This window comes from Fusarium redolens (assembly GCF_020744475.1).
Source record: "Fusarium redolens strain MPI-CAGE-AT-0023 chromosome Unknown BKA55scaffold_16, whole genome shotgun sequence".
Taxonomy (NCBI): Eukaryota; Fungi; Ascomycota; class Sordariomycetes; order Hypocreales; family Nectriaceae; genus Fusarium; species Fusarium redolens.
Window position 1 is genome coordinate 23,858 of NW_025763679.1, and position 25,947 is coordinate 49,804.

Below are 25,947 nucleotides of genomic sequence, written 5' to 3' on the forward strand. Positions count from 1 at the left end.
CGAAGCCAACAACACCTGAAAATTGCATGTGATGGGATCCGCACCTACACCGCGTGTCTTGTCGTGATTCCAGAACATTTATGCATGAGAACCTTGTTTTTAATTACATCTGAAGGCCCCACCTTATTTCCTTAGTCTAGAATACCATGTGAAGAGTATTTATGGAGTCAAAACTGGCTACATGTGCCTTCGAAGTCTGCTTCCCTTGACATGAGCTACTCTGATCATATGAAGAGCTTGACACGTCACTCAATAAAACCTAAGCTTACTACGCAGCATCCTGTCTTACCAAGTATAACGTCATCTGCAAAAAGGGCAATAGAGCCGGTTCAATACGGTACATCTTCGTGCAGGAGTCGCATAAATTGCTGATTGCTGTGAAACCACTCCCCGATATGGAACGACCCATCGTATTCGGCACCAATTGCAGCATCAGTCGCGCCAATTTCATCTGTAACATTCGCTGCTTCGGGATCAACCATCGTAAAGTCGTTTGAGCTTGATAGAGATTCGGCCGTTTGCGACAGCTCGGGGCGGGCTTTGGCGCTGAGGCGAGCAGCTTTGCTGAGGAGCTCATATAGTCGATGCGGATGTGTTGCGGGCTCTGCACTGGTCGACTCTGGTTTCAATGAGGCTGCGAATCTATCTAGGCGGTCAAAGTCCTCCTCAATTGAGTATCGTACAGCATGAGTGAAGACGATGCTGAATGGAAAGAAGGGTGTATGCAAGATAGCCCTGTCAAGAAGTCAGCTGAAGGTAGAAAAAGCGGCTGGAGAATAATATATCTACCAGTTTATGTATCTCCGGATCAACAGAGGATCTTTGCATCCGTTGACAAGTTTCATGCACTGATCATGAAGGTCCAAGGTGTTGCGAGCAACAGTGAGACAGCTTTCATGGACCTCCATACCTTGGGAGCCAGGCAACACCCTGAGAACCATGGCCGTCAAAGCTGATTGGCAAACAAGATCGCAATGGAGGTATATGACTTTCATAGGGTCATCATTCATATCTCGACTCTCCGCCAGAGCTTTCTGCATACCATGTTAGTCACTCAAACAAGGTAGAAGGGGGTAGCACGTACTGCGATTTCGTGATGGGTCTCATCTATGATTGACTGTAGCTCTTGTGCAAGGCTCTTAGCTACCTCGCAACGCGTGGTGCTTGATGTGCTCAAGCCCTCGGGACTGTATAGCTGATCATATGCCTTTCCCTGTATCCGCGCGAGACGAATGGATCGATGCTGGTTTGCCTGGCGGCGGCAAGATATTTCGGAATCGCGAACACCGGAGCAACGCCCTAACCTCAATGAAAGACCCTTTTCATATGCGTAAACGACCCAGAATAAGTCGGACTGTATGACTTCATGGCTGTCTTTAGGCGAGTCAAGCTGATGATAGCCCAGCGTCTGGCATAGTGTCATTGCAGTCGAGATCAAGGTCCACGACTGTGATGCTCGGCTTTCCTCGACCAAGTAAATTGCCTTAAAGACGTTAGTTCTCATCCTGGAACCACAGTTGTTGTGAACATACCCCAAGAGCTAGCGCGGCGCTGAGTTCCATGCATGGCGTCGCCAACAGAGGCAGTTTAGTAAGGCCGCTGCCAACTTTGGATCGATAAAAGCGACAGTATTCCTGTGACTTCTTATCTCCGTGGATGACCGCATACTCGGCGAATACGTATGATAAGAAACTATTCGCGATGATAAACTCGGCCTCGGAATGATCTTCGACGCGGAAATAGACCTTGTTGCATATGTCTAGGAAGACATCGAGCGGAAGGAACCGACATATCCAAATGACCCTATGATCTCTGGAATGAGCTACAAATTGTCAGCAGGCGCACATAGAAGCACACGGCAACATACCTCTAGCCCACCGCAGAATTTCCACGATAGCTTCCAACGGGGGCGTCGGGATACTTTCTGGTGGCTCATGAGGTTTTGGCCGATGACTCCGTGTCATCTGAGTGTTTTTCAAAGCATTGGCAAGAACTTTCAACGAAGAAACGGTACTGCTCCATTCAGAGTCTGCTTGCACTGAGCCACTGTCCTGGATAATGGATTGAACAAAGCCTATGATATGGGCAGAGTAATCCCAGCAAGGAAGCGGAGCAGCGGTATCAGGGGGTCGAAGTGTCTCCGGACGATTTGCTTTGGCTGGACTTGAAGGTATAGGAGCCGAATGATGCTGCTCTTGTGACGTTTGTGCTGACGCGACTCTGTTCAGGTCGAGTCCTGCCAACAGAGACTTAATGCTGCTGACATCGCGAGAGATGTCATCAATCTTTCGCTCGCTGTTTTAAATGATTAGTTGTAGAACGCCTACAGCCAGAAGACCCTAAATACTATTGTTCAGAGACCAAGACTCTCTGCCTAGCAGTGCTTAGCTTGGGCGCGATCCTGCTATGAGTGCAGTCGACGCGGGCTGATACGCAGTTGGAACAAGGCGTTGATCTATCACATCCGATCTAAGAAACTTTAGAAGACGTCAATCATATGGTAGATGAAAGGTACCTTTCTCGCTCGACATTGATCGCACTAACACGTCAGTCGATGAACAGCAGTTGGACAATGGTGTATGGTGGCCATACCGAGCGGCGACTGATCGCAGGGCGGTCGAAGCCTCTCTTGTCCGTCGGAGATGCGCGGGATTCCATGTCGATTATTTTTGGTTGGTAGAAGTTTGTCATTGACAATGTCTCCATCATAATGATATTGGGGAGGGGACTATCGATGACAAACCTCCCGGAAACGCGCGGATTTCCAGGTATTGGTTATTTGTGGAGTCAGCCGAGCCAATCACATTTACTAATTCCACCTCTTGCTGTCAGAAGGATTCCCTTGGCATGGAGACAGGTGTCTTATGGTTGAGAGACAATCAGTATAAATGGTTATGCTTTTCTCATGGAATAACAAGTACTCAGAAGTCAGACACAGTTCAGAAATACACATCAACCTTCGATTTATTACATCACATTGTCTTTTCAGCATTATGCCTCATAACGTTCTTGTCACTGGAGCCGCTGGCTACATGTAAGTGAGCCATCTCAACTGATCTCTCGCTTGCTAACTGTCAACAGTGGTGGTTCTGTCATCGCTGATATTCTTTCTCGTACCGATGAGACGCTGAGGGCCGTGAATATTTTTGCGGCTGCTCGAAGCCAAGATCAGGTCGATAAGATATCCAAGCTCGACAGAGTCCATGCCTTCCTAGTTGACCTTCAAGACAAGGCTGCTGTGGAATATGCAATTGCCAAATATGAGAGTAGGTTTCTCATATATGATTCAAGTCATGGTATCTAACAGTTCTCTCAGTCGACATCGTCATCCATACCGCTGGGGCCATTTTTCCAGATATGCTATCGAACATCCTTAGTGGTCTTGGAGATCGCCGGCGAGCTACCGGCAACAAGACATACCTGATTCATGCAAGTTCCTTCTAATTATACCCAAAATCTTTCTAACAACTCGAAAGTCTTCGGTTGCATCCATGTTCACCGAGGAAGGCGGATGGCCTTTCGGTAAGGTCAAAGACTCCGATCCCCTGATTGATAGGCAGAGGGAGCTTGGCATTGACAATCCTGTCCGGAAGGTTGATCTTGACCCCAACATTGCAAGTGACTGTTCATGCTGACGGAATGCAGACAAACATTGTTCTTGCCGATGAAAGCAAGGCTCAAGGTGTCGAAACCTTCAACATCCCGATCCAACTCACTTGTAAGTATCCTTTCCCTTTAACAATCTGTCATATGATACTAATGTTAGCATAGATGGGCGTGGAACTGGCGAGTGCAGAAAGCTCTCGGTCAACATCCCCGCCTTGATTCGAACAAGCATCAAGTTGAAGACAGTCCATAAGTTCGACAAAGACTCGGTAACACCCTCTCAAGATATATCTATCAAATAATTCAGGCCTAACTCAACACCAAGACTCCTGGAACAGTGCACATCTCCGATCTTACAGATCTCTACGTTCTCATCCTCAACAAGATCCTGAAAGAGGAGCCCATCGCTGTAGGAAACGACAGATATTTCTTCTCAGTTGCCCATCGCACAAGCTGGTGGAAGATTATGGACAAGATTGCCGAAGGGCTCTACGCTCGTGGTCTTGTCGATGATCCGACACCAAAGATCTGGCCAAACTACGACGTTGCAGCTGATAATCTCGGGTTTCCACGAAAGTTCATTCGTCCCATGTGTATGCCCAAGTAAGTCTCTCTTCAGCTTCATATGATATACATGCTGACCAGTCTCAGTGGTGATCTTGACCCGGCGAACGGAATCGAGTTAGGTTGGAGGCCGAAGTGGGACAGCGAGCAGAAATGTCTTGATCACATTGACCAAGAGATCAAGGATGTTGAGGAGCTGGATACTGTCAGAATGGGACTTTTCGACACTCTTATTGCCGAACAGACATAGTAAACTGCATTCTCCCTCGGGAGATTTTTGGCTGGGTAGCCTCATATCGGCTTCAGGATAGATCAATGTAGTGATTATGGAAAATACAACATACGCTCATGAGTTACACCACTAATGTCACCAACTACCTGTGAAGAGCTCCTCTGGTAGATTGATGAATTTGTATCACTTGACCAGTGCATATGTAAATATGACGCGGAAGAAATCACTCTTCCGATGATATCACAAACTTCCTGGAGCCATCAACGAGCTATGTCATTGTGGCCAGCATTCGCAACGGCCCCAGTGCCGCCACTTACCTTGCTAACGTTGATTGACGTCGAAGTTGCATTCCGTTCAGCTCTGTGATCCTGGATTAGTTAAAGTGGTGAGAAGATCACTGCCGATCTTCAGCGGAATGCGGTATGTGAAGAAGTACGTCACCACTACCTGTTAATCGGAAATCACTGGGCATCACGTTTTTGGAGGCAGAGACGGCTTCGCGTGGCTTTGCGTGACCAAGAGCCATGGCGGCGCCCTGAAAAAACTCGTACACGAATCGTGCGGAACGTCTTGTGAAGCAGGTACTGAAATACTCAAATCAGCAAAGTCACTTGGGCAAACTAACCAGCTTGTTTGTCAAGCTGTGCTCTCACTCTAAGCATACTGGCTTCTGTTCTGTCCAACAAGCCCAGCATAGAGTCTTGGCCTGTGTTCTCGCCCTTGCATCGGGTTCCTGCATGATGCGGGTGATGCAACTAGACTACCACGGAGCTTCCAACAAAGTTCAAAGAGCCTATAACAACGAAGTAAAAGCCCCAGATCAAAGGTGGAACCATACCAAAGACGATCAAGGGCCCTTTGCTGTCAAACCTTATCTGCCCTCCCGATCTATCAGACCCTCTGGACAAGGAATGCACATGTCGTCTAGCAAAACCTAACCCCAAGCCTCCACGGGTTCCGCGCCCTGGCTAGCAATTGTCAAATCACGGATGATTTGCATTCGTAGACGCTAAGCAAGGCTAGAGTCAGGGCGAATCGCCACAAGATGCGCCGCCGCATTCCAGGGCCCTGTCCGCATCCAACTTAGTGTCATGGCCTTACGGAACAATAAGACAAGGACGGATCCGTTTTGTGCCTTTGTTTTCATTTCATTATATTTCTGTCTCACCTTGTCTCTCATTCTCGGTGCAGTTGATACGTTCTTTATCGAAAATGACTCTGACAAAGGCTTTCCCTCCACCTACGGGTGCAGCCGTGCTGGTACGTTCCATGTCTCACTTGCATCGCTTTCGTCTATGTAAGTGAAGGTTGGTTACTGATGTCTCACAGGGCGCGACGTTCAGCCTTATCTCTTTCGCGGCTGTTATCATCACTACTAGGTTCTTCTACCGACTGAGAATCCAGAGGGATAAGTTGGCTACAAGCGACTGGTTCATGATCTTGGCCCTGTGCGCTGCTATATCGTGTGCGGCATTCGATGTGGTGTTTTACAACCTCGATGTTCTCAGGCCTCGAATCAGTGTCGGTTTTGAGAACTACAATCCGGGTGAAGAGAAGGTCGAGTACATCTACAAGGTAAGACACATGCAATCGTACAGACGGCGATGGTGACTAACACAGGTCAAGATGTCCTGGGCCAGCGAAATCCCCTTCTACGCGACAACATATCTATCTAAAGCAATTCTACTATCCATGTACTTCCAGATCTTTCCCGCCTTTATGGGAAGGCGTCGCAAGACACTCTGGATCACTGTGTTTTACTGTGGACTGGCGTATGCCGCGACTCTGTGCATGCAGCTCTTCTCTTGTATGCCTATTGAGAGGCACTGGTATGTCTTACAAAGATGTCTCACTTTTGGGTCATTCACTGACGTCTGGTAGGGTCATCACTCGACCCTTGACTGCATGCGACTGGCGATGGCAGGGTATTGTCTTTCAGGTCTCTTGGGCTTTGTCTTTTCTGGGCAGTCTTCTCAGTACGTTGGCAGCATCTCACCTCTCTTGGTCAAAGCTTTCACTAACACACTGTAGTTTTGATTCTTCCATTCACTGTCATTCATGATCTCGATTTGACCAAACGAGCTAAGCTTGGTCTGTACTTTGTGTCATTGGTCGGTCTTCTCGACATCGCCATCTCTCTAGTCCGATTCCTGAACGTGGAGCTCGGAGACAACGGCTCGTTCCGCTCCTTTAGCACGATCGGTAAGTCAGGTCCCCGATACGTATTTCTATTCCGAGCTAATCATTTCGCAGAGTTATGGAGCTCCCTTGACGTCAACATCGGTCTCATCACAGCCTGTCTCCCCTCCCTCCGAATGCTACTCGGTCGTACCACGAGGATTGATGACTACACCTTTGATGAAGCCAAGACTGCTAGATCATCTCGCGCCATGGAACATCGCGAGCTGGAAGAGATCGAGGAGTCAACTTACCTGGGCGTCAACAGCGTTGGTCCCTCGAATCGCTCAAACAACAGAGTGTCTCAGAATGGTAATAAGACACCAGAACGCAAGCCCGAGCCCGAGCGATCTTGGAAGGATGATGATGGTGATGATACCGATTTCGAGCTTGATAACATCAACGTTGAAGCTCTTACTAAGGACCAGGCACAGTCGTACTGGTCCACTCCCTAGTTTCCTTTGTCACAAATATGTATCATACTGCCCCGGCCATCAGAAGCGTCACCTGTTCATACAACCAGATAGTCTGTAAAATATTGTCAGTGTCAATATACTTAACATTCTGTTATATTATATACGGCATCATGGATCATCGTCGTTGCGTTGTACCATGGGTCCTAGAAAATCGTGCGATACGTCGAGACACATAGCGCATGTATTTTCTGGCCGCTGCACTCTTCTTTACCACAAGCATGAAGCAAATCACGAAGGGCCCTTGTTTACAGAATAGATTGACATGAGTTTCTTCTTTGATTCGGGCATTTGACGTCACGAACCAGATACTGCGCGTTCTGGGAGCACGTCAAACGGACGCGTCGCGTCGCGTGTTCCGATCTCGAGCTCAGGCGGAACAAAGGCAGAAATTCTTGGTTGGTCTAGATCTTAGCGCATCTACACAAAGCTAGCTTCTTCCCAAATCCGCCAGGTCTCGGGTAAAGTCTCTGCGACCATGTCTTTGTCGCGAATGAACTCGCTTCTTAGTTCGCGTCTGGCTGAGTAACCAAACACCAACCTTTGTGCCCTTTTACAGTCGCTTTGTCACTATCTCTCTGACCTTGTTGAGATCCAATGCTTCGACAGTGCGTCCTTTATATCCAGTCATAGTCGTTGCCATACACAGAGCATTGCAAATAGCTTCCTCAGTCGCGTCAGCAACAGCCTCGAACGCGCCATTGATTGTCTCATTGTGCACTGTCCCAACCTCGAAAGACGTAGGTTTAAAGGGGTCCAAATCTCCCCCTTCGAGACGTTGCATAGGAATCTTGGCAGCTGTAGAGAAAGCCAGGAAGATGTCACCCGATCCATTGCTGCCATAGCCGCCGACGCGTGACAGTCCAACAGTAGCGCGTTTGGCAAGCCGTTGAAGCTGAACTGGGAGCAGAGGAATGTCCGTAGCTATGATGATAATGATACTGCCGTCCACGTGAGGTCCGTGAATCGCGGGCGTTTCTGATGAAGAAGGCGCTTGAGCCTCTGATATCAGGATTCTTCCGACCGGAACACCGCCAATGTGAAGGTCTTCCTTGAGTCCATAGTTGGCTTGAACAAGTACGCCAATAGTGTAATCCTTCGTGTTTCCTTCACTATCCAAGCCTGGTACAATGCGACTGCTGGATCCTGTTCCGCCTTTGAAGCGGTGGCATATCATTCCCGTGCCGCCTCCAGTGCATCCTTCAGGTACCGCATCAGAAGATGCATTGCGAATACCTCGGACAACATGGTCTGGCGTAAGCGCAAATCGGGTTTGCTTGTTGAGGTATCCATCGTATGTCTCAGTCACAACAGGGAACGCAAATAGGTTCACATCCCCCTCTTTAGTCGCGTGATACTTGGTCGCATAATCGTACACGCCTCGAAAGGCATCTCCGATAGATGAGTTTGTTGTCAGAATAATTGGTGATGTCAACGTGCCCGACTCCTCAATCCAGTGAGAGCCCGTCATCTCCCCAGAGCCATTGAACTTGAAGATGGCTGCATGGCATGAATGGTCGAACCAATCTGCTCGAGGAAGAACAGTGGTGACTCCTGTGTTCACATCCTGGTCTGGTTGGATTGACTCGGTGTGAACGAGGACGCCTGGGACATCGGTGATGGAGTTCAGATGACCTGGCCGCCATCTGCCCAAGTAGAGCTCAGGGAGGAGCTCACGGAGTCGAGCTCGCTTGGAGAGATCCAGGCCGCCACCCATGACGATATTGTAAGTATTGGGCTTTTAGTCCAGTCGGTACCTTGGTGGCTCTGATCGATAAGAACCTGACTATTGAAAATAGTAAGCCAAACTATATCAATTGACCAGTATTTGATGCGAATTTCACTCGGATGGAGGGTGAGGATCAAGAGCAACAAGACTGGAGTATTTGAACAACGAGGATTATTAATAAAGCCATCTATTCCGGTTTTCGCATTTCAACAAAAGTTCCCGCATTTCGGGAAACCTTTTTCGGCTTTGGATGCCTTTCCAGCGCATAAGCTGACCCTCACTCAGATGATGAATATCTCACGCGCCTTCCTTCTATGGAGACCTCAAACCATGGAAGAGGTGAAGCAGTGCGACTGCTTACCCTAGATAAGAAGGAGATATAGGCTAAGCCTCTGCATTCAATAATTAAGCAGGGGTGATTGTGGCTGTACAGATGACTAATTACTCAACTATTTCTGCTCAAACAATTGTGCATAAAAAGTCCAAGCAAATGTTGGAGTTACGTTTTGTCTCTGGTTGGCGAGTCTCGATTGAACTCGAGAATTCCAACGGAGTGATGCTAAGCGCTGTCCTGACGAGGCCAGAATTACCTGATCAGGCTTAGTGTATCTTGTTATCTGTTAAGATGTACTTCTATCCACTGCTTAATATAGCTTATCGCCAGTACACCTTATTGATTCGTCGTTAATCGTTTGCTCCACTGAAGCAAGCCCTACGCGCCCCCAAGCCTCCAGGCATCCAGAGAAGCACCGAACGAACAAGTGCTTCTCAGCTCGGTATCACGGTGTCGCAAGACACTGCGGCGCCCCCGACCGAAAAGCCCGCGCAGGCTTTTCTGACAAACTAACGAAATGTTAGTCATCTCGAGCCGGACAATCCGCAGGACTTTGTCTGGTTAGTGAGATCTCGTGGCAAGCGCCGGAACAGGCGGAAGTTCGGGGCCAAACGTTGGTCAACGGGGCGGGATGACGTCTGCCAGGCTACGCGTTTAAATAACAGCCAGTATGGAACTCGGCTGAAACTCCAGATAATCCCGTGCGTGATATTGCGTCTCTTTTGTTTTACGTCTTTAATACCGATAGTTACCTCCTCGAGATGCAGAAAGTCAAAGCCAGATTACCATCATGGGATACTACAAAGACCACAAGCAAGAAGGGTTTTGACAAAGTGTGGGGTTGGGCTGACAAGCTGGGTGCACCAATCAATCGACTTTCAAACCGTATCGGCAGTGAGGCATTCTGGCCTACGACCCTGGACAAAGAGAGTGATAAGGCCGCCAGAATTTTGAGATCCTTTTGCAGTAAGTCGTCCCCCAAGATGCAGTTGAATGAGATGAGAGGTAGACTGACCAGATGACAGAGGATGGCTTCTATACCGAGGAGGAAAAGCCAGCTGATGCTGAACAGGCTGGACCCAAGCAGAAGCAACGTGTCTTGAAGAAAATCCCACAAAAGGTGATACAGAATGCTGTCGGTCTCGCCATCTTTACTACCATGCGAACCGGTCTCTGGGTATCTGGAGCCGGCGGATCCGGAGTCCTCGTAGCCCGAAACGAGGAGGACGGCTCATGGTCTCCTCCATCTGGAATCCTGCTGCACACAGCAGGTCTTGGCTTCCTAGTTGGAGTCGACATCTACGATTGTGTTGTTGTTATCAACAACCGAAAAGCCCTGGATGCATTTACTAAGATCAGAGCGACTCTCGGAGGAGAGATCAGTGCTGTTGCTGGACCTGTCGGAGCAGGCGGAGTGCTTGAGAACGATGGCAAATGGAAACAAGCCAATAGACCCGTCTTCACTTACTTGAAGTCAAGAGGGTTTTATGCCGGTGTTCAAGTTGATGGAACAGTCATTATCGAACGAACAGATGAGAATGCTCGCTTTTACGGGCAGGAGGGCGTCAAAGTGGCGGACATTCTAGCTGGCAAAACAAGTCGTCCGCCGGAGATTAAGATGCTGATGGAGACGTTGAAGGCAGCCGAGGGTCGAGAAGATGTCGACCAGCAATTGATGGAAGAGTTGGAAGGACAACCCGCGCCAGGAGATGTCGATGTGGAGGCTCCTGGCGAAGGAACAGTCTTCGGCATTCCAGATCCAGAAGATCCCGACCCGTATGGTGTTCTCGCCCTTGAGAAAGAAGGCCTCGAGATCCGCGATGCTGCAACTCATTCGAGGCCATCAAGCCAAGCATTCGAGTACAGCCCCAGCCCCAACAGCCCGACGTATAAAAAGTTCTACAGAAGGAGTATAGAAACTGGAACGAGGAGCAACCGAGACAGCTATGTCTCAACACCGAGCAGGACATATACGACATCTGAAGCTAGTACGCAGACTGAACCTGTCTTGGTTACACCTATCACGAGTACTACACCGGAGAATAAGAGTTTGAGCCATCCGGAGAAGCTTGATGACGACAAGTCAAGCATCTACGAGGATGTTCGACTGGAGGATGACTTTCGGTCGCCGTATGATGGATCGTCACAGTCGCCGTATACTACGGTCGATAGCTTCATTACACCGCCCCTTGGTCCCCCACCGCCGCTTCCCGCTAGAAGCCCCGTTGCGTAATGAGATTGTTGGATAGATAGTATTTATAGCCAGGCGTAGGGATATCGGAGAAAGAATGGAGTTAGACATGCAACGTTCTTGGATTTAGAAACTATATGTTGTACCCTTCAATGTCCACTAACCCGCGTGAAGCTTCATCTATATCTTCTACAATGTAGTGTAGTCTATCAATGTCTAATCAGTATGAGAATAATGTGGCTCTCCTGGCTTATTGGCCTCTTCGCCCTCTTCTTCATCTGAGTATATGAGTGGAGGCGGCGACTCGACACCACGAGACCTTACAGGTTTTCGCCTATCACGCCACAACAAAACTTGAATAAAACCAGTCTCCAGAACTAAACGCGTTCGTCAGTATTCATGAAGATATGGAGAGGAGGGGGTACCTACTCAGCAGTACTTGTAAAATGGTTGAGTACGTGTATCCCTTCCTCGCAGCCGGAAAATCCGTCGTTTTCCACATGAAAATGGGCACCTGAGGGATCAGTCAAAGTAAGACGGAGGCAAGCAAATAACTCACAATAGCCTGTACAACATAAGCCAAGTCATTGGCTATGGCCACAATCAGGGCTCGCTTTTCTGTATCGGCAGAACAAATCTCGTTGATCCAACTGAGGATCAGAGGCCCAGCACCATGCTAAATCTGGGTCAGATAAAACCTATTCAGAAGAATGGGAACGTACACCAATGTTACTGAGCCAGTAGACAACCTTTCTTCCATCGACATTGGAGTAGAGTGGCATGTTCAAGAGAAGGATGTTGAAGATGATCTGTTTGGGACCCGGGTATTAGAATACTCACCCAGGCTTTCTGTTCAGGGTAACGACTTACGATAAGGATGGCTCCGGCATATATAAACGGCCAGCGAGCTCCCTGTAGAGGCCCATCTGAAAGCCAGCCCCAAGAAAGTGCCATGACAAGGAAGATCGCTGTGCTAGGAATAGGTACTGATAACGCAAGAATTAGATAAAAATCACCAAAAATCATGGAAGTGGCATAGCTAAGGGAGTGACTTACAGTTGTTGATCTCAGGAACAGTAAACGAGGTCCCGGGAACCGGGGGAGGCTGGTCATTGAAGCTCTTCAGCCAGTAACCCATAGCGGCCTGCGGGTTACCATTGTTCCAAAGAATGTACAGCAACGCTGTTGGTCAGCTGTGAGGCTCAGGATATATCTGAGGCACGACGTACGAAGATGGTAAGTGTGCCAACTGGACAAAACCTTCTTTACCCTGTCCTTGGTCCAAGGCTGCTTGCCTGCGCGCCCAATTGCCTGCATTCTTTTGACCGACAGAATGTGTTCTTCTTCAGTTGTCCACCAAGTTCGCTTCCCATCTTGTGGTAGATTTGGAAAGAAGAAATAACCGGCGATTGCCAGTGGGATGGTGATGAGGCCATCGATGATGAACAGCCAACGCCCTAGAACAATGGTTAGCGTCAGATATACCCAGATCACAAGGTCAAGGTTCTCGCATAACGAGGGGTCGAGACCTTCGAAACCCAGTACTTACAGCCTGCACGTCCGTGAACGCCATTTAGATTTGTATACGCAGCCCCTTGAAGAAAGCCACTGAACATAGATCCAACCGAGCCAGCCAGCCAGAATAGCATGGCTCGCTTCCCAATCTCTCTCGGCGTATACCAGGAACCGAGCATATAATGAATTCCGGGATAGAAACCCGATCTAGTAGTAATGTCAGTCGTAAATTTGGCGGCTGAGAAACTGTAAAGTCTGGAGAGGGGACATTGCATACTCGAAGAAGCCAACAAAGAACCGTAGTACGTAGAGACTTCTGTATGATTGAACTGCTGATGTACAGATGGTTGCTATACCCCATCCTACTTCAAGCGATGGAATAACCCACCGTGGAGAAACTCGGGTCAGCAGTAGATTTGATGGGATCTGTCCGATGACATAGCCAAATGTCCAAATCGAAGTACCTTGGTTTTAGTGTGAAAATTGATATCAATAAGAAGAGCCACGTGTGCACTCACTAGTCACAAGCTGATTTCCAAACATCTCGAGGTCCTCCTCCATGCCGCTTAAGAAAGCGTTATTGATGTTGGTCTGATCGATGTTCTTGAGGAAATAACCTATTGATGCAAAGGTCAGGATGAAAGCATCGACCTTGAACAATAAACGCCTCTGATCCTGAGGTAGCTCCCAGGTATCCCATATGTATCCCTTCCATGTTTTGACTGGCTCAAAAACTACATGATCCTCGGTGCTCTCGGGTGAAGCGTCGGCCAGGGGCACGTAGCCTTGTGAGCCTGGACTTCTCAGTGTCGCCATGGCGTAGTATAAGGCGACAAAGTATAAATTAATTGCAAGTGTTCTATGAGTTTCGCTTGTATAGTTTTGGTGATGGAAGATATACCATTATTCCCATGATTCGGGGTTATGCTGATCCATGTGACCAAATATATGTGCTAATCGTTCCCTCCGATCGCGTCAGTCAACCTACGCACCACGTTATTGGCCCTTTTCAGATACCCACGCTACAGTGTCGCAGTTGCTGATGAAGCAAGAAAGCACATAATACTTCGTATATATTGCTTGCTACAAGCTGTATGTGCATTTGACGGCTATTGGTTCGTTATATGGAAAGATAGTCGCCCGGCGGAGTTTGGGGGAAAGAAAATGTCGCAGACGGCTTGAAGATTTATAATTGTTGGAATCACATTCCAAGAAGGTACTGAGATATTCTAGCAACTTTTCTCGTGTTTTTAATCCCTTTCATAGATGTTGATGGGGCCGCATCAGCATAATACAGTAATCCATCATTGTTGAAATGATACGTTGCACGGTGCATCAGAACGAGCAAACATGCCATCTTTTGAACCCTCTGAGTCATTGAATTGGTCAAATGCAAGTATTTCGACCATATCATCCCGCTCAATGCATTTTATGGTATGTATTACCATACGAAGCTTCAACGGCAACGCCGCGTCTGCCACCTCCATCTCGACTTCTCGTCGTCAATACATAAGTCCTTTCAGCCCAGATCCAACATGATTACTACGTTTTCTATCGATAAACCTAAGAGTTAATGTGTATCGCGTATACCTACCTATATGGAAACAGAAGCAGGGCATTTCTGAAGGTTCAGGGTGTAAAACTAATATCCAACGCGATGAGGAGTACGCATCGTCTTACGATAGAGTATTGGATACCCATAATGGTAACAGCACAATCGCAAAACATCTCTGTAGGTCTCTTGTGAGCCTGGTGATTCAGGTGTCGGCTTATCCTATCACTGATAGATAGAGCGCTACTAAATCCTGTTAGTCTTCCAAGCTGTTTACGACACTATGTGAGTGATTGGCTCCGGTGTTTATGTGCGATGGGCAACCGAAGCTCACTTTCTAGCAACATGCTGAACAATGGCAACCAAAAGATATCTCAACAAGAGAACAACAGACTAAAGGCACAGTTCAGATTTGAAACCCCCGGCGTATCCACCAACGGACCCGAGTACGACGGCCTAGCCTTTCTGCCTGCACCTGTGAGGCAGTCCGAAAACAAGGCAAACATGGACAAGAGCAGAGACAGAGACATGTATCAAATTGATCTAGGCCATGCTTGAGTCTGAAAACGCCGGGGCTTGGCAATAGGGGTAATCAACGGGAGTATCAGTGGCTACTCTTGGCATTGGGGAGGGCTGAAGCTACTCCGCACCGATTGGATAACCAATATTTAGCCTTAAGCATTACACGATCTAAGCTTCTCCCCAGACCATATTTTCAAGTTAATTCATCTATTCTTTGCCGGTTATCCGTACAAAGCTCAGACCTTTCGGCGCCGTTAAACATGGGGTTCGGTGTCGGCCACCGAAACCGAGATGCTCAACCCCGCGAATACGATGCAGATCTTGTATGGAATTGGAACCATGTGGGCTTGATTTATGCGGGGATATTTACCTCCGGCTGGACACCGCGAGATGAGATGCAACGGTCCTTCGCCTCGCTTAATTTTTCTATTTCTTGGCCCTTCTCCTCCTTTGCCAGAGTTTTCACTGACTTTTGCCAAGAGATATCCTCGAGCTTGAGGTGACTCCATGAAGATGGCGGCGCGAAACGACTTTGATAGCAATCCCGAGATGGCTAGTGATGAAAAGGTATCCCTCCCGCCTTCTCCAACGAGGTCCCCAACTGACGCCCTAGCAGAACTCCGATTCTCGGCTGGAGAGCACCACGGCAATTGATCCAGCTCTTGAGAAAAAGCTGGTGCGCAAACAAGATGTTCGCATCATTCCCTTGGCTGCAGGTATCTACTTGCTCTGCTATCTAGATCGATCCAACATTGGCAACGCCAAGGTTCTCAACCATACGACCGGTCATGATCTTCTCACAGAAACCAACATGACCAACTATGACTTTACCATTGCACTCATGGTCTTCCTCATTGCGTATGCTCTCTTCGAGGTTCCGTCCAACTACTTCCTCAAGAAGATGAAGCCGAGCAGATGGATTGCGTTCCTCATGTTTGCATGGGGTACGATCACCATTTGTCTCGGTGCTGCTCATAGTTATGCTGTTGTCACAGTTCTGCGATTTCTTCTGGGTGTCTTTGAGGCCGGCCTGTTTCCTGGTCTGGTGTACTATCTCACTTTCTGGTACAAGCCTGAGGAGCGTTCCGTTCGAGTGGCTACTATCTTGGCATCTGCTACTCTGGCCGGAGCTTTTGGCGGCGCCATCGCTTATGGAGTTGGGCATATGAACCAGGTACATGGACTTTCCGGTTGGCGATGGCTCTTCATCCTTGAGGGTATTCCCTCCGTGATTTCTTCAGCTTTCGTCTGGTTCGGGCTCCCAGATTTCCCCGAGTCAGCCAGCTGGCTCTCGGCGGAAGAAAAGGACATCGCAGCATATAGACTTTCTGAGCAGGGATCACATGGTGACAGCAAGTCCATGACGTGGGAGGATGCTAAGTCAACATTGCTGGAATGGCGGCTCTGGTGCCATTACCTGGTAAGTATTGTTCTCCTCTGACAGCAAAGCTCTTCTGCTAACCGCGTCAAGATCTACTTCGGTATTTCAGCCCCATTCTCGAGTTTGTCACTCTTCACACCTTCAATCACGGCCGGCCTCGGGGTATGTCGCAAGACCATTGGACACTTGGCATTGACTGACAGCATGTAGTTTGCGGATCTTAGAGCTCAGTTGATGACTGTGCCTCCCTACGCAGCTGCGTACGTTGTCACACTGCTTGTTTCATGGTCAGCAGACCGACACAATGCGTGAGTAATGAACTAATCTCACTGCCGTGGACATTTGCTTACTTATTTTCAGCCGCGCTCTTCACTCGGCTGTATTCTCCTTGATAGGCGCCGTTGGTTTCATTGCCTCTGCAACTCTTCCCGCCGATTCTTATAGTGTAAGTTTGTCTGAAACTCTGATCCTATGCGATCGCTAAATTTATAGCCTCGTTATGGCTGTCTCATTGTGGCTGCATGCGGTTCTTTTGCCTGCATCCCCCCTCTTCTAGGCTGGCTATCATCCAACCTGCACTCCACGGCTGCCATCGGCTTGGCCATTGCGCTCAACATCTCCATGGGAGCTCCTGGCCAAATCGTTGGTGTTTGGATCTACAAGGCAAACGAAGCCAAGAAGGGCTATCCAACTGGACACTGGGTAAATGCTGGCCTGCTGTTGTTCGTGAGCGTTGGCTGCATCGCTATGCATGGGTACTATGTCTGGAGAAACAGACGGGCTGCTGGTACTGATCAGCCTCGCTTCAAGTACTGATGGAGCAGAAGAATGGGAAGCAAGTGTTGGCAGATGAGGTAATCAAGAGGAATGGAGCTGCAAGTTTGACGACTTTTAACTTCCATGACTTATATACAACTATTGCAACTTGTACAAGCTTCAGACTCTAAGCGAGATACGAGGGCTTGCTAATACTATTGCTCTATAAAGCTTGAAATTATATGTAACAAGCTGAGACCATACTAGAACGGCTCGCTCTCCTCGAAGAGAGTCGTCCTAAAGAGGAATAGATGATCCAGCTTCTTCCAACATCTCGGCCAGTCGTAACGAACCTTGGTAAACTTTCTTTCCTTCTCTTGTCTGCTCACCAGCATGTTCTCGGTTCCAATCCATGATAACCGAGACAACCCCTTCTAGTGTTGTAAGAAGTCCTTTGTACCCGAGGCCACCCTCAGAGATGGGCTTTCTTGCCTCAGCATCAGATGCTATCAAATGTGTGCAAATGGTGATTAGCCCAGGCTGAACTGTCCTAAGATCACCTTTGATCTCTGGGAGTAGTCCTTTAAGGAATGGGAGGCCATAGGGGAGTAGGATATACCATTCGACCATATGCGTCATAAAAAGAATGACCAAAGGCGGCACGATAACATTTCGAAAGGGATGAACAGATAAGATTTCCACGGCAGTATAAACGTCTCCAAAAGTGATTGGTGGACCAACATCAGTGACCACGAACGGCTTGCCAGCGTGGGTGCAATGTTCTTTGGTGAGCGCAGCTTCGTGATATAGATGCGCGACAGCCACGTTGGCGCCATGAACGAAATTCTGTACTATGTGCGGGACCCAGCTATACGAGCATTAGAAATGACCGGAGATGATTTTAGGCGAAACCTACGTTTGATTGACATCTCTAGCCAGAAGACTTCCGATGGGGTTATCCGAGGGATGTCCGTAAATACCGTTCCCAGGTCGAATACATCCTGTGCGAAAAGACGGTTCATTCTCAGCACACACGAGTCGTTCCGCAATGGCCTTTGAAACAGCGTAGTTTGCAAAGTATTCCTCGTGTTCTCGTAATGGTTTATCGAAGTCTTGTGTATCCATCACCTGCCAATAGTGTTTAGGCTCTGCCCATGGTAGTACAAATGCTTCCACGGGTCGAATGGATATCGAGGCTGATGAAGTTGAGCTGAAGATATCGGCGCCGACTGCACGAGAAGCAGCCAAGACATTTTTGGTCCCTTGTATATTGACAGCTTCGGTGAACTTGTAGAGATACTTGGACCTGGCTCCGGGTATGATGACAGCAGCCGTATGGAAGACGGTGAGCGGCAGAGATTCTATCTTCGGATCCCACGACTTAGAGAAAGCATCACCAACAGCAGCCTTGGAGGTAATATCTGTCTGCACATAGTCCACTTGGGCAGCTAGACCTTTCCGCAGATCATCTCGCTCGGGCTCTCGAACATCCACAATTCGAATGCACTTGGGTGGTGTTCCACGCGCCAACAACTGGAGAACTATGTATCCACCCACGAGCCCTGACACATGGATCAGCACCGACCAAAACTTGACTACTTGGTGAGAACACTTACCGTTCCCTCCGGTGACGATGTATCGTCTGTTAAGTTTGGGAGGTAAACGCCCATCGAAGTTGATTGGTGATGTTTCGAGAGCTTCGTAGGTTTGTCTCAGTAGTTCTGGGGTCCAAGGTTTGCCTCTTAGTTGTCCGACCTGATGGGGCGTCTCCTTCAAGAGACGGTTGATGCGCCGAAGATAGAGGATGAGAGCCACAAAAATCACAGTTAGCCCAAGTGAAACCAACAAAAGCTTAACAGCCATTTTAACGCCGTTCGTTAATACCCAGGAATGTGCCAAAGTCAAAATTTCATTACGCGTCGGAGACTCCCTTTTCGACGGGTGATCTGATATCACAAGAGGCGTTTGCAACCTCAAAATCGTCAATTAATTGGAAGATACTCTTCGTGGGCTGAAACATGGCGGGATAGCCCCTAATTTCTCCGATTAGCGTGCTGAGTCATTGTTTATCCTTGTCGACAACTGTTTACGTAGTCTAGCCCAGTTTGTCGAATGTTACCTCATGGTTCAAAACTAAAACTGACAAGATCAACATGAATGCATCTGGTTGAAGTCATGCTGATCTCAGCCTGTTGAAAAGCAAAGTTGTTTCTGAAACCGTTGTACGATACATCGCTCGAAACTCTAATACCCTACCTACAGCCTTGTGACCAACCTTTCTGAAACCCAATGACAGTTCTTCCCTGTTTACTTCTCTCCGCCAAGATAACAAGGGGTCTGTTGGTAAAGAGAACTTGCTGCGCTACGCATCAGCGCGTGCGAACAGGTGTCGTTATACGAGGTCACACAGCTTATACGATACAAAGGAATTTCCTTGGGAAATATGTTAACGCGATTCCTGGCGGTGTGAAAGTTGACCTGCCAACCTTGGAAAGACTGATGCCTCAGGCGAACGACTGTCTTCGTGTCGATGACAACCAAAATATCGATCTATCCAGCCGCTCCATCCTTGACAGGAGGTTATTAGCGTAGAATAACATTAAAGGGAGCGGGAATTGTGATATTCCATGGCTGTCACACCGGGGATACTGTCAAAATTGTTGATGACGCGCACTAATTTCGAAGCCTTTCGAGTATTATATGTGTTGCCCCTCAGAATCTGAAACACCCAGCGTTTGTCCTGCTGCTCACCTCACTGGACACGCTTCAGGTGTCAAATAGGTAGCCAAACTTGTCAAGTCCGAAACTTATCTTCCTTAAGTGATTTGCAGGTCGACAGTGGAGGCGATGGCATTGGTGAGGGCTCAGTCTAAGATTCTCGAAGACTCGAAAAAAGCTCATATGCGCCCGCCTTGAGTGACGCCATCGACTATTCCACTCACTGAATGCGCTGTACTGATTCGGCAGCTGCGTTGGCTTGTTACGTGGCCTGACAACTAAGCCAGGGCGGGACGTGCTCGCGTGATGAACATGATAAAGAAACTAGGTCATCTGGAGGGTCAATTCATGCCATCGCCAGATTAATTCCATGCGATATCTGTAGATCAGGGGGCTCATGATGTAAAAAGGGCGGAGTGTCTATGGCTCACTGATGATAGTGACATTCTTAAGTGGACGAGGAGCACAAACACTAAGTATTTAGTATGCCTCACAGTACAAACCACAAAAATGGAGGATTATTGAGATCTAATAGTCTCATTTCTAATTTATGATTAGTGGCACTAAAAGCAAATGGTGAATAAAAGCTGAATGCTCACTTGGTGGCAGACACGATAGAAACAGACCGAAAAATGCATGATTCTTTTTTTCACCCTGCAATCTGACGTCAGAATGACGTTTGATTAGCTGTCAAACCTGCTTCTATCCAATACAATTACCGGGAGAGCTCCATCGGGTTTGATTGGCACGGTAGTGAAAACAATCCACAGACATCACCATTATGGACTTTAATACCGACGCAGTGGGCTCATTACTCTCTTCTAGCGTTCAGGGCTGAATCCTTCTCTGCCCACCAAACTCAAAAGTTGCCTCTGTTCTCTATCAGAAGAATACCTACCTACCTATTCACCCCTATGTGTCTCACTATGTCCCATCCAGATTATCTGATCATTCGCTCCAGCTGAAAGGGTCTTTGGCAATGGATCCCCAGGAAACCAGGAGACTGGTCCCGATCCTACCCGCTCAGCAGACCTCAGGATACATCTACGGGGAAGTCCACTCTCCTGGGCCCTCGTCACCACCGCACAGACTAAGAAAGAGGGTTTTGGTTGCCGTGGCCTGTGAAGGATGCCGCCGAAAGAAAGCAAAGGTATGAATGCTCCCTTTATTCAATGAGTTATAGGTAATGCTGACGGGGTTTCTGTAGTGTGATGGTAGAAGACCAACCTGTAGCCGTTGCTCCTCCAGAGCCGAAGCATGCTCGTACGAACCCCCAGCGGTTCCTGTCGCCGTGCAGAAAAAGTATGACATTTTGCTAGTCGAAAACCAGCAATATCGAGAGTTATTTGACGCTATACATAAGAAACCCGAGCGTGAGGCCCAGGAAATCTTTAACCGACTGAGAAGTTCGGATCAGCCCCTCACCGTTCTCGAGTCCGTAAGACAAGCCGAAGTTCTTCTCCCGAGACCTTCAACGAGTACATGGGATTATGATCCTGGACTGTCATATTTCGACCATAAAGCATTTGAATCGAGCATTATACAAGTCCCTGCCAAGCCGTGGACAACAGTTGCCGGCGATGGAATTGTGTCAGAGCTAATAACGGACTTTTTTACTTGGGATAACTCATATATGTTTCCTGTGCTTGATAGGGTCACCTTTGTGGATGAGATGAGAGCAAGCGATAGTACGGAAGCGGAATGGTGTTCCCCTTTGCTGGTGAATGCCATTTGCGCCAAAAGATGTGTAAGCAGCAAGCTGACTTTCTCGAACCAATACTAAGCAACTGTAGCTGATGGCTGAACGAGCAAAACAATTCGGTGTGATGACAGGCCAAAACCTCTCAGAACGTTTCTTAGCCGAGGTGAAGAGTCATTTTGAGAACGAACAGGGTCGACCATCGATACCAACTGTTCAAGGATTACTCCTGATGTACCTCACCATGACAGCCACGGGGAAAGACAGAGCTGGTCTGGTCTACCGCCTTACAGCCTATGAAATGCTTAAGCAACTTCGCTTAGAAGCAAGGTATAAGGTAGCAAAGAACAACGTTCCCCCTCAGACTCATGACATGATGCTTATATCCAAGACGCTTTGGGGGATATTCTTACTAGAGAGGTGGGAGCGAGCTAATCCAATCATAAGAGGCTGTATTGACTGGGAGCGTTTAGCCGGGCAGCTTATTTCTACAACAAGCCCTCTACTATTCCCCCGCCTCATGTTCCTAAGCCTTTTTTGTCTATTCTTACATTCACCTACAAAGGAAATTTGGATGTTCTTGACAGGCCATGGAATGATTCCTCTGATCTTGTTCCTCGGCCACCTGGAGTATTGGCAGCTGCATGCTCTCTTTCCAAACTTCTCTACGAGATCATGCAGTATCTCACGACCTCCAATGTCAGACGGGGAAGTGAGGAGGATATTCATACTAGAAGGCTATTCTATTCTCGCCTCATACAGCTTAGACATGATATGCCTCACCAGTTGGTCATGGAGCAGAATTTAACACCGGTTACATGTTTCTTAAAGTAAGAATCCAGTTAGCTGGAAGTTCATTCACTAACAAGACTATAGAATGGACGAGAACCTAATACTATATACTCTCTTTCGGGATATGCCTGTCGAGACACCATTTGGTGTCCCGTACAACTCGACAGTTAAGGACCTCTGCATCCAACACTGTCGCCATGATACCGAGATCATTGGGTCATTTATCAAGAAATGGCCTGCCAACCTGATGTTAGCACATCAACTGTACATATCGATGGAAACACTGGTCCCCATAATCGATGACACCGCGGCACAAGATCTCTTTACAAGAAATAGTCGGATGGCGCAGTTGTCTTCTAGCAGCCTTAGACTTAGTGGCGTACTCCTACAAGCGATTCAGGCCTTCGTTTGGGCCATGGACAAGTCTATCCCGGAACCTGCACGGCAGTATCTCGATGGATGGACACAAGAAACAGTTGAAAAGGACTTGCCAATCAGCTTTGCCTTGCCTCCACGAGAAGAGGTCAAGGAAGTCCTCGCCTCTGATGGAGACGAGCAAGAATGCTCGATATGGAATTTGGGAACCTTGATCGAGAAGTGGGCGATGCTGTCGAAGGAAGAAAGCCGACCATCATCATGACCATAGCGAATGGAAAAGTCCTGCAACCAGAGGAGAAATGAACTTTGGCTGCATCATCGTTATGCGATGCTTGTCCATCAGACTAGCATTACTCTTCCAATATCTTCGCTTTCGAACCATACCATTCCACCGAGTTCAGAAAGAACAAAATCATGCATGATTCTTGATGTGGCACCTCGTATTCGATGGCGACATTATATGGTGGGGTCACGGGATTCTCGAGGTTTCGTGATCGCTTCACTTGGATGCTCAGTCGCAGCACGTGAACACCATATCAGATGATCTTATCAGTTTGGATGTCTACACTGAGACATTATGTTATTTATAGTCTCGTCTTCTGATAAAGGTAAACCTCGGCGCTGAACACTAAGCAAAGAGTGGATTTTGGAGTCTTGGCCTAGAGGGTCGTCTTACGCGTCCTGCAGGTAATGCCAAGTAGATCACCAGCCACAGACATATGCTCATCATGACAAACATGATTCGGCGATTCCGATGCGAGGTGGCTCAGCTCCGGGGTCACTTGGTGCATGTCCGAACGCCGAGCCACAGTATGCCGATGCATCCGGCTGCCAAGTGACCGGAGTGCCGACACCCGCGCCGCAAACATGTTGGTTCGGGGAACTGCGCCACCTTTGCCCAGAGTGAGATCACATCAGCCAAGATCAATAAACCTTGTTGGAGCTGAATGGCTTGATGACGACAGTGTCTACTTAAGTAGAGCTTGACCCCTCACTTTACATCATTCCCAGAGCTAGAATTACAGTACAACTTTACGAATACACATAAACAACACAAACAACATGTCAGCTCAAGATTACTACAGCGGTGGTGGAGGTGGCTACGGCCAGCAGCAACAGCAAGGTGGTGGCTACGGACAACAACAAGGCTATGGCCAACAACAACAGGGTTATCCTCAGCAGGTGAGCTATCTGCCAAACTTCGAGCTCCAGCTACAATCACTGACAGAGCTTCAATAGCAACAATACTCTCAAGGATCCAACTACGGCTCCAACCAGCCCAGCTACGACAACCGTGATCAATCCTACGGCCAACACCAAGGCGGACAATACGGCGGCGGACCCAACCAATACCCCGACGGCGCAGGTGGTCCCGGCGGTCCGGGTGGCCCGGGAGGTCCGGATGGAGAGCGCGGACTAGGTGCTACACTTGCAGGAGGCGGTGCAGCCGGCTGGGCCGCTCACACAGCTGGAAGCGGCCTTCTCGGCAGTCTAGCCAGTGCCGCTGCTGGTGCCATTGGCGCAAACTTCCTCGAGCACAAGTTCAAGAAACACAAGAAGGAGAAGAACAGGAAGCATCACCGCGACGGACGCCCTCGAGCTTTCACCGGCGATTCGACTAGCAGCAGTGACTCCGACTCTGGTGATGAGCGACGTCGACGAAAGGACGATGACCTAGCCTATGGAAAGTCTCAGTATGACAACTCTTCTCGACATGGACATGGAGACGGTTCTCATGGAGGCTCTGGCTCATATGGTGGAGGTGGATATGGTGGCCGAGATCAGGGCTACGGCGGAGGTCAAAGCTACGGAGGCCAGGGATACGGAGGTCAAGGCGGATACGGCCAGCAGGGCTACGGTGGTACCCGATACTAAGTGCCCCGCGATATGGCACTGGGAAGGATTCAAGAACGAGACATGATCTGTTGTAATTAATATGAGTCGGAAGAATATCGACGTTTCACGTTAGACACGAATACATATACCCTACGATCCTCATTTGTCGAACTTTTCTGTGACAAGCCAAAGCATTGAACAATATCCGATTATTTTCGCTCGCGCTGGTGTCTAATTGGTCAAAGAAGTTTGGAGAAGTCTCTTCGGTACATCTCGACTCGGCCCCAATCGTGGGTGAACTTGCTCTCCCTACATATGCAGGTCATGAACTCAACCCCACTAGGCGATCCCTTGATCTCCAAGTATGACTCGAGAACCTGGTAACAAAGATACGCGGTCAGCATCATCCAGGATAGAATGCGCGTAAGATATATTATTACCGTGGATTCAGTCCTGGAACGACCGTTTCATATGCGTCGTTTGCCATACTGGATCCTCATCCACCGTAATGATCGAGAACCCTTTTCGTTTCCAGAAATTGATCGCGTTCGGTAAGAACGGATGCGTATGGAGATAGAGTTGCTTGATGCCAGATTGCCGGGCGGTCTCGACTAGCGTGTCCAACAATTTGGAAGCTACTCCTGCGCGACGCCATTCAGGCTCAACGTATAATCTCAGTATCTCGACAACATTTTCAGGCTCGAGAGTGATATGTGAGAAACGGTCATCATAAGCAACATATCCAATCGTCGCTATCAGACGACCTTCCGAATACGCTGTTAAGAAAGCGCCGTGAGGATGATCAAGATATCTGTCCTTGAAAATGTCGAGCTCTTTCTGGGCCATTTGATCGCTGGATGATTGGTCGAGAAATGGGAACATGTCCGCTCGGGCCTTTGTTATGAAGTCCACGATCGTGGGGATCTCATCATGCGTCGCTGGTTGGAGAGTAATGTTCGCCATACCGTGGTGCTTTCGTGATAAGTGTTCGCAAACAGCACGTCAGATACAGGCTCAAGATTGGCTGGAGTAAACAAAAATTCGAGACAAAAATATGCCGCAACCAACCCCACATCGAAATCTGACGAAAAAGAAGCTTATTTCACATCACCCATCTAATCTCGCTAAACTGACTTTTCTTATCAATCTATGACCCCGTATTTGACGCATGCCGTTGAAGGCTCTACCGATCCCCTTCATGATCCAGTCGACACCCGGCAAGGCTACCCTATGCTAATCTTTCGTTGTGTGACCATGGGATAATAAGATAGCTTTCGCGTTTTATCACTCTCTACTTCATGCTTATCGGAAAACGTTGATATACAGGGTAGCGAGAGAAAATTCGGCCTCGGTTATTCTGAAAGCCCAACATCTCGACGCACGTTATTCGTGGGTATTGATTCACGCATCACGCTCAACATCTTCACCAATAATAACCCCTGAAGGATAAGCAGCCCGTCAGCAACAGAGGAGACAGCCAGGAGAACCAGC

General features: G+C 48.3%; 12 protein-coding genes across 12 annotated transcripts; 7 read left to right on the forward strand and 5 right to left on the reverse strand.

The window, feature by feature from the left end:
- Positions 1–62: 62 nt before the first annotated feature.
- Positions 63–3,186, reverse strand: BKA55DRAFT_578369 (uncharacterized protein). The gene is made up of 9 exons (XM_046193702.1): positions 3,082–3,186; positions 2,593–3,034; positions 2,516–2,539; positions 2,348–2,469; positions 1,868–2,295; positions 1,533–1,822; positions 1,085–1,483; positions 790–1,034; positions 63–735 (listed from the first exon to the last, which is right to left on the reverse strand). The coding sequence occupies exons 2-9, from the start codon at positions 2,707–2,709 to the stop codon at positions 330–332; spliced, it is 2,031 nt and encodes a 676-aa protein (XP_046044829.1). The 5' UTR covers positions 2,710–3,034; positions 3,082–3,186; the 3' UTR covers positions 63–329.
- On the forward strand, positions 2,994–4,420 carry BKA55DRAFT_597254 (uncharacterized protein; the record flags this gene model as incomplete). Its single annotated transcript, XM_046196051.1, has 8 exons — positions 2,994–3,034; positions 3,082–3,266; positions 3,317–3,433; positions 3,508–3,593; positions 3,646–3,718; positions 3,772–3,875; positions 3,932–4,209; positions 4,252–4,420. The coding sequence occupies 8 exons, from the start codon at positions 2,994–2,996 to the stop codon at positions 4,418–4,420; spliced, it is 1,053 nt and encodes a 350-aa protein (XP_046044830.1).
- A 1,147-nt stretch (positions 4,421–5,567) lies between these two features.
- BKA55DRAFT_578391 (uncharacterized protein) lies at positions 5,568–7,155 on the forward strand. Its single transcript, XM_046193703.1, has 6 exons — positions 5,568–5,662; positions 5,732–5,977; positions 6,029–6,231; positions 6,284–6,378; positions 6,434–6,604; positions 6,656–7,155. The coding sequence occupies exons 1-6, from the start codon at positions 5,615–5,617 to the stop codon at positions 7,033–7,035; spliced, it is 1,143 nt and encodes a 380-aa protein (XP_046044831.1). The 5' UTR covers positions 5,568–5,614; the 3' UTR covers positions 7,036–7,155.
- Positions 7,156–7,299: 144 nt separating this feature from the next.
- Positions 7,300–8,947, reverse strand: BKA55DRAFT_578392 (peptidase family S58-domain-containing protein). The gene has a single exon (XM_046193704.1). The coding sequence runs from the start codon at positions 8,768–8,770 to the stop codon at positions 7,607–7,609; it is 1,164 nt and encodes a 387-aa protein (XP_046044832.1). The 5' UTR covers positions 8,771–8,947; the 3' UTR covers positions 7,300–7,606.
- Positions 8,948–9,877: 930 nt separating this feature from the next.
- BKA55DRAFT_521027 (uncharacterized protein) lies at positions 9,878–11,349 on the forward strand (the record flags this gene model as incomplete). Its single annotated transcript, XM_046188476.1, has 2 exons — positions 9,878–10,082; positions 10,142–11,349. 2 exons carry the CDS (start codon positions 9,878–9,880, stop codon positions 11,347–11,349), a joined length of 1,413 nt encoding a protein of 470 aa, XP_046044833.1.
- Positions 11,350–11,479: 130 nt separating this feature from the next.
- Positions 11,480–13,641, reverse strand: BKA55DRAFT_651257 (major facilitator superfamily domain-containing protein; the record flags this gene model as incomplete). Its single annotated transcript, XM_046197319.1, has 9 exons — positions 11,480–11,684; positions 11,737–11,821; positions 11,867–11,983; positions 12,030–12,116; positions 12,178–12,293; positions 12,364–12,489; positions 12,537–12,764; positions 12,857–13,029; positions 13,337–13,641. 9 exons carry the CDS (start codon positions 13,636–13,638, stop codon positions 11,524–11,526), a joined length of 1,395 nt encoding a protein of 464 aa, XP_046044834.1. The 3' UTR covers positions 11,480–11,523.
- Positions 13,642–14,172: 531 nt separating this feature from the next.
- On the forward strand, positions 14,173–14,932 carry BKA55DRAFT_543355 (uncharacterized protein; the record flags this gene model as incomplete). Its single annotated transcript, XM_046190584.1, has 4 exons — positions 14,173–14,256; positions 14,431–14,554; positions 14,635–14,659; positions 14,716–14,932. The coding sequence occupies 4 exons, from the start codon at positions 14,173–14,175 to the stop codon at positions 14,930–14,932; spliced, it is 450 nt and encodes a 149-aa protein (XP_046044835.1).
- Positions 14,933–15,058: 126 nt separating this feature from the next.
- On the forward strand, positions 15,059–17,212 carry BKA55DRAFT_130099 (major facilitator superfamily domain-containing protein). The gene is made up of 6 exons (XM_046184827.1): positions 15,059–15,463; positions 15,513–16,316; positions 16,368–16,439; positions 16,488–16,585; positions 16,638–16,722; positions 16,770–17,212. Exons 1-6 carry the CDS (start codon positions 15,404–15,406, stop codon positions 17,091–17,093), a joined length of 1,443 nt encoding a protein of 480 aa, XP_046044836.1. The 5' UTR covers positions 15,059–15,403; the 3' UTR covers positions 17,094–17,212.
- A 118-nt stretch (positions 17,213–17,330) lies between these two features.
- On the reverse strand, positions 17,331–18,896 carry BKA55DRAFT_597260 (uncharacterized protein; the record flags this gene model as incomplete). The annotated part of the gene is made up of 3 exons (XM_046196052.1): positions 17,331–17,901; positions 17,950–18,595; positions 18,650–18,896. 3 exons carry the CDS (start codon positions 18,894–18,896, stop codon positions 17,331–17,333), a joined length of 1,464 nt encoding a protein of 487 aa, XP_046044837.1.
- Positions 18,897–20,487: 1,591 nt separating this feature from the next.
- On the forward strand, positions 20,488–23,264 carry BKA55DRAFT_578401 (uncharacterized protein). Its single transcript, XM_046193705.1, has 5 exons — positions 20,488–20,901; positions 20,959–21,498; positions 21,545–21,870; positions 21,924–22,280; positions 22,327–23,264. Exons 1-5 carry the CDS (start codon positions 20,731–20,733, stop codon positions 22,880–22,882), a joined length of 1,950 nt encoding a protein of 649 aa, XP_046044838.1. The 5' UTR covers positions 20,488–20,730; the 3' UTR covers positions 22,883–23,264.
- BKA55DRAFT_578411 (uncharacterized protein) lies at positions 23,265–24,616 on the forward strand. Its single transcript, XM_046193706.1, has 2 exons — positions 23,265–23,802; positions 23,860–24,616. The coding sequence occupies exons 1-2, from the start codon at positions 23,683–23,685 to the stop codon at positions 24,493–24,495; spliced, it is 756 nt and encodes a 251-aa protein (XP_046044839.1). The 5' UTR covers positions 23,265–23,682; the 3' UTR covers positions 24,496–24,616.
- A 287-nt stretch (positions 24,617–24,903) lies between these two features.
- BKA55DRAFT_694331 (acyl-CoA N-acyltransferase) lies at positions 24,904–25,419 on the reverse strand (the record flags this gene model as incomplete). Its single annotated transcript, XM_046200026.1, has 1 exon — positions 24,904–25,419. One exon carries the CDS (start codon positions 25,417–25,419, stop codon positions 24,904–24,906), a length of 516 nt encoding a protein of 171 aa, XP_046044840.1.
- Between the last annotated feature and the right edge of the window lie 528 nt (positions 25,420–25,947).

Coding starts and splice junctions, on each gene's coding strand:
- BKA55DRAFT_578369 (XM_046193702.1), bottom strand. CDS start 2,709: ATGATGGAGACATTGTCAATGACAAACTTCTACCAACCAAAAATAATC. Junction 1,823..1,867: donor AATTCTGCGGTGGGCTAGAG/GTATGTTGCCGT, acceptor GACAATTTGTAG/CTCATTCCAGAGATCATAGG. Junction 736..789: donor ATCCGGAGATACATAAACTG/GTAGATATATTA, acceptor ACTTCTTGACAG/GGCTATCTTGCATACACCCT.
- BKA55DRAFT_578391 (XM_046193703.1), top strand. CDS start 5,615: ATGACTCTGACAAAGGCTTTCCCTCCACCTACGGGTGCAGCCGTGCTG. Junction 5,663..5,731: donor CTACGGGTGCAGCCGTGCTG/GTACGTTCCATG, acceptor GATGTCTCACAG/GGCGCGACGTTCAGCCTTAT. Junction 6,232..6,283: donor ATGCCTATTGAGAGGCACTG/GTATGTCTTACA, acceptor GACGTCTGGTAG/GGTCATCACTCGACCCTTGA.
- BKA55DRAFT_578392 (XM_046193704.1), bottom strand. CDS start 8,770: ATGGGTGGCGGCCTGGATCTCTCCAAGCGAGCTCGACTCCGTGAGCTC.
- BKA55DRAFT_130099 (XM_046184827.1), top strand. CDS start 15,404: ATGAAGATGGCGGCGCGAAACGACTTTGATAGCAATCCCGAGATGGCT. Junction 15,464..15,512: donor AGATGGCTAGTGATGAAAAG/GTATCCCTCCCG, acceptor ACGCCCTAGCAG/AACTCCGATTCTCGGCTGGA. Junction 16,723..16,769: donor TTCCCGCCGATTCTTATAGT/GTAAGTTTGTCT, acceptor CTAAATTTATAG/CCTCGTTATGGCTGTCTCAT.
- BKA55DRAFT_578401 (XM_046193705.1), top strand. CDS start 20,731: ATGGATCCCCAGGAAACCAGGAGACTGGTCCCGATCCTACCCGCTCAG. Junction 21,499..21,544: donor CCATTTGCGCCAAAAGATGT/GTAAGCAGCAAG, acceptor AAGCAACTGTAG/CTGATGGCTGAACGAGCAAA. Junction 22,281..22,326: donor CCGGTTACATGTTTCTTAAA/GTAAGAATCCAG, acceptor ACAAGACTATAG/AATGGACGAGAACCTAATAC.
- BKA55DRAFT_578411 (XM_046193706.1), top strand. CDS start 23,683: ATGTCAGCTCAAGATTACTACAGCGGTGGTGGAGGTGGCTACGGCCAG. Junction 23,803..23,859: donor AACAGGGTTATCCTCAGCAG/GTGAGCTATCTG, acceptor GAGCTTCAATAG/CAACAATACTCTCAAGGATC.